Below are 5,054 nucleotides of genomic sequence, written 5' to 3'. Positions count from 1 at the left end.
GAGCTCCGCCTCCCGGAAACGGCTCAGCTCAAAGCCTATAACCGCCCACTCCAGCCCGGCGCCTCCGGGCGGCTTCTCCCAGGCGAGGCGGGGCGGGGCGCTGGACGCCAGGAGGGGAGGCTAGGACGGTGCGCCCCACGCGGAGACGCCGGGGCCCTGAACCCGGAGCCGAGCTTCCCGTCGCTTCTCCTGTGGCATGAAGCAAGCCTCCCTCCCTCCTGCCCCGGGCAGCGGAGCGAGGGGCGGTGCCGCGTCCAGCCCCGCCCCCTGGTTGCCAGGACAACGCCCGCACGCACCCGGCTCCTAGTCCCAGCGCGGGGAGGGTACCAGCGCAGCTTCTCCGTCAGGCCTTGGGCCATGGCCTCCCTACGCAATGCCAACCCGAGGCTGAAGAACTACTTCAAGGAGAACTATATTCCTCAGGTCTGCGAGGTACTGGACACGCGTGGCGGCGGACACGGACCGACGGTGGGGAATTAGAAGGGGGAGGAGTCAGGGAAGACGTCTCGGAGGAGGGACTAGGTTTAGGAGTTGAGGGAGGAGGGAGAAGGCGGGGCGGAATGCGAGAAAGTGAAGTCAAACTCGGACTTGTAGGCGATCTGGGCTGAAGATGCTGATCAGAGAGAAGACAGAGGGTGATGGTAGCTGCAAGTGGGGAATGGGTCACATCTCCCAGGGGAAATGAGCACAAGGCCCAGATCGGAAACCCCAAACTCAGCTTTTAAGGTTTGAACAAGAAGTGCCTGAGGAGTGGAGGAGTGAGAAAGAAATGCCAGAGAGGCTGAGGAGGAAAATCAGCAGACTGTCATTATGAAGAGTGTTGTCAGAAGTAGGGAGTAGGCTCTAGTCACCTAAGATAAGGACCTGGATTCTGCCCAAGGTGAGCCTGAGGTTTCCATGGAGCCGTGAGTGCAGAAAATAGATGGAGGTTAGCTGAGGGGAGAGTGGAAGCTGATACCTTTGGTCAGTGTAGTCAGCCCTTTGTGAAGGTAAGGACCCTCTCAACCGGGATTGCCTTTAGACAACAGGAAGGGCTACCCTTCCACCCCCATTGTAATAGGAGGGAAGGAAGACAGGAAGGGATAGATACTAGGTTTTGTAGGTTTTTGGGGGTTGGAAGCTGAGAACGTTTGCCTTTGTTGACCTCTTTTTTTCTCTACAAATAGTTGATGAGATATTTTCCAAGAATGTGCGTGTTTGAGTGGGGATGGGGCTGTTGGTGCAGTAGGAGGTTCGAGCAAAGATACGCTATGCGGGGAATGAGGAAGAGAGATGTCTAGGGAAGGAAAAAGGAGGTCCCAGCTGAGGGTAGTAACGATCCTAGGCGGTTGGGAGGGCAATTTGGTAGAGACCCCCGTCTCCTTTTTGGATGGCAATTGAGAAATATTTATTAAAATGTTAAATACATGTACCCTTTAACCAAGCATTTCCACTTCTAGGGATCTACTTTAGAGAAATACTTGCACATGTGTTCAGAAGGATGTACAAGGATGTTCATTATAACTTTGTTTCATAGTAGAAGTAGTAAATGACCTAGAGTGACTAAGCGAATGAGGTATTATGTAGAATAAAGTATATCTGTACCTACTAAGAAGAAATGCCCTCCAAGACATATTATTATTATCGAGACACGGGGTGTTGGTCTGCCACCCAGGCTAGAGTGTAGTGGCTCCATCCTAGCTCGCTGCAGCCTCAAACTCCTGGGCTCAAGCCATCCTCCCACCTCAGCCTCCCAAGTAGCTAGGACTACAGGCATACACCATATGGCTGGCTCCCAACACATATTATTAAGTAAAAAAGAAAAAGTGCAAGTTGCTTAGCAACTGTCCATTCTGCTCTAGCTATCTGATTTCATGTATGTTGTATATGTGTTTATGTGTACATATATGTGTGTGTATCTATCTTTAAGACAATAGTGCATGCATAGAACCTATGCCAAATTGTTAATAACAGATGTCTTGTGGAATGGTTTTGGGGGAGGAAACGGGGAATTCTAACTTTTTGCTCTACCCATAGCTGTATTGTTTTAATTTATTATAGTGAGTTTCATGTTGTACCTCTATACAATTGTGCTTGAAAATATGTAGGGAGAATGGTACCCATCTTCCCGGTTGTGTGATTTTTGTCAAGTAGCAGTCAGTAAACCAGATGTAGGTACAGAGATAACCAAGTTGACTTCGTCTGGGATAGGAATTTGCCAGGCATATGTTAATAGAATAGAAAGGCAGTAGGTTAGGGAGCTAAGCTCCTGAGTATCTGAAGTGATGGGCCAAGGACTCTAAGGACTCAGTGGGAAATGAGAAAAGGATATGATACTGATATATGTACAGAAAATGGAGACTCCTAAGAGGTGAGTGAAGAGAAGTAGAGGGAGTAATTAAATGAGGGAGCTGGAAACATAGGAGGTGGGGGTCAGAAAGTGGAATGTTTATATTTACAATTCAGGGTGCGGCCATTCTGAGTGGTGATTCAGTCTGTGATATGGCGGTGCAGCAGGTGGAAGAAACAGACTTGAGTTGAGGGTACATCAAGGAAATGGTGGCCTCTTCTCATCTAGCCTGCCAGTTACTATAACATCACAAAGCTGCAATGAGGCAGTCCCCAGTTCCCCCTCTGGGTGAGAGCGCTCCTGGCTTGCCACATTGTTCTGCACCCAGAGAGGAGGCCCTTATATGCATTCCCCATTGTCTAAGATCATATTCTCCTGAGAAGTCCTTCACTCACCTCTGCTACCACACTAGCAGCAAGAACAAGGGAGCAGTCTTCTGGGCCCCACACACCCACCTTAAACTCATTACCTATTTCTCCTAAGAGACTATCAAGATGAATTCCATTCTGCCTCATATCTATTCTGTCTGTACATTTATTCATCTGACTCAATTTCCCAGATGGGTTTTATACTTTTTTTTTTTTTTCTTTTTTGAGATGGAGTCTTGCTCTGTCGTCCAGGCTAGAGTGCAGTGGCGCCATCTCGGCTCACTGCAACATCCACCTCCTGGGTTCAAGCGATTCTCCTGCTTCAGCCTTCCAAGTAGCTGGGACTACAGGCACCTGTCATCATGCTCAGCTAATTTTTGTGTTTTTGGTCGAGATAGGGTTTCACCATGTTGGTCAGGCTGGTCTCGAACTCCTAACCTCAGGTGATCCACCTGGCTCAGCCTCCCAAAGTGCTGGGATTACAGGTGTGACCCACCATGCCTGGCAGGTTTTATACTTTTCTAAAAACTCATCTTCTGCAAGCTTTGGAATACATAAATAACCTTTCATTAAAATTTTCCCTGTATATTTAACCTCTTCTGAATTTCATCTGCCTGTCCTAAACAAAACCTGATTGTCTACCTACAACATCATTTTCCTGCAAATCTCTTGAATAGAGACTGATTTTTAAAAAATTCAGGCCTGGCTTGGTGGCTCATGCCTGTAATGCCAGCACTGTGAGAACCGAAGGCAGATGGATTTCTTGAGGCCAGGAGTTCAAGACAAGCCTTGGTGACATAGTGAGACCCTGTGTGTACAAAAATTAAAAAAAAAAAAAAAAAAGCTAGCTGATCATAGTGGCTGACACCTGTAGTCCCCACCACTTATGAGGCTGAGATAAGAGGATCGCTTGAGCCCAGGAATTTGAGGCTACAGTGAACTACGATTGCACCACTGCATTCCAGCCTGAGTGATGGAGCAAGACCCTATCTCTAAAAAAATAAAAAATTAAAAAAAATTTTAAACAATCCTGCTTGGTTCCCTGGGCTTACTGAATCTGTTGATAGATATTTTTCATCCGTTTTAGAAAATTCTTGGTTCTTTTCAAATAGTGCTTCTATTCAGTTCTCTCTTTTCCTTTTGGAACTCCAACCGTAAATATGTTAGCTTTTATTTTTTTTTTTACCTTGTTCTACACGCCTCTTTTGATTTCTGCTTTTTCCCCATTCTTTTCTTCTTTTTGAGCTCAAGTTTGGATCTTTTTCATTGGTGGTTTTCAAGTTTGCTAATTTTGTTTTATGCTGTGTCCAGTCTACTCTTAAATACATCAAATGAAATCTTAATTTTAGACATGTTTTTCAGTTCTAGAATGACAATTTGATTTTTAAATAAATTCTGATGATTAGAATTATGCATCTTTTCATTCATTTTGCCTTTTTCTGTTTTCTTTATTTGTTCCCTCCAAATCTGTTGAAATTTGATCCCCAGTGTTGGAGGTGGGGCCCAGTGGGAGGTATTTGAGTCAGGTGGGCAGATCTCTCAAGAATGGCTTTGTGCTCTCCCCTGTGATAATGAGTGAGTTCTCCCTCTATTAGTTCACCCAAGAGCTGGTTGTTTAAAAGAGCCTCCCTCCAGCTGTTTCTCTTACTCCTTCTCTTGCCATGTGACATGCAGGCTTCCTTTGCCTTCTGCAATGAGTAAAAGCATCCTGAGGCCTTCACCAGAAGCCGAGCAGATGCTGGCACCATGCTTCTTGTACACCCTGCAGAACCCTGAGCCACATACAACTCTTTTCTTATAAATTACCCAGCCTCAGGTATTTCTTTATAGCAGTGCAAAATGGATTAACACACATGTTGATGGTTGTTATTTTAAAAGTATTGTTTGTTGCTCATGTCTGTAATTCTAGCACTTTTGGAGGCCAAGGTGGGTGGATCACTTGAGGCCAGGAGTTCGAGACCTGCTGAAACCCTGTCTCTACTAAAAATACAATAATTTGCCAGGTGTGGTGGTGCATGCCTGTAATTCCAGCCATTCAGGAGGCTGAGGCATGAGAATCGCTTGAAACCAGGAGGCAGAGGTTGCAGTAAGCTGGGATCACACCATTATACTCCAGCCTGGGTGATGGAGTGAGACTGTGTCTCTAAAAAAAATAAATAAGATAAATACATAAAGTGAAATCATTGTTTGTTAACTTGAACATCCAGATCATTTGTGGGTCTGCTTCTATTGCTTATTTTCTTCTGTTGGTAATTCAAGACATTTTCCTGCCTTTGTACATATCTAGTAATTTCTTATTTTTATTGGACATTGTGTGAGAAAAGAACAATAGAAGCTCCAGATGATATACTCTTTTG

At 45.4% G+C, this 5,054-nt stretch overlaps 1 protein-coding gene across 9 annotated transcripts in view; it reads left to right on the top strand.

The window, feature by feature from the left end:
- Positions 1–66: 66 nt before the first annotated feature.
- Positions 67–5,054, top strand: part of FBXL13 (F-box and leucine rich repeat protein 13) — a 272,798-nt gene continuing 267,810 nt past the window's right edge. For 6 of the 9 annotated variants that reach the window (XM_074035682.1, XM_015447861.4, XM_065541045.2 and 3 more), the window contains exon 1: positions 295–432. Coding sequence is in view for 3 of the 9 variants with exons in the window: in XM_015447861.4 (XP_015303347.3) it covers positions 358–432 (75 nt within the window). In the remaining 6 variants the exon portion in view is untranslated. Of the gene's footprint in view, positions 433–546; positions 881–5,054 lie in introns of those variants that run through there. The other 3 variants (XM_074035680.1, XM_065541044.2, XM_074035683.1) reach the window with 2 other exon arrangements.

Source organism: Macaca fascicularis, chromosome 3, assembly GCF_037993035.2.
Source record: "Macaca fascicularis isolate 582-1 chromosome 3, T2T-MFA8v1.1".
NCBI lineage: Eukaryota > Metazoa > Chordata > Mammalia > Primates > Cercopithecidae > Macaca > Macaca fascicularis.
The sequence above is the reverse complement of the archived record's forward strand: the minus strand, read 5'-3'. Positions and strand labels throughout refer to the sequence as shown.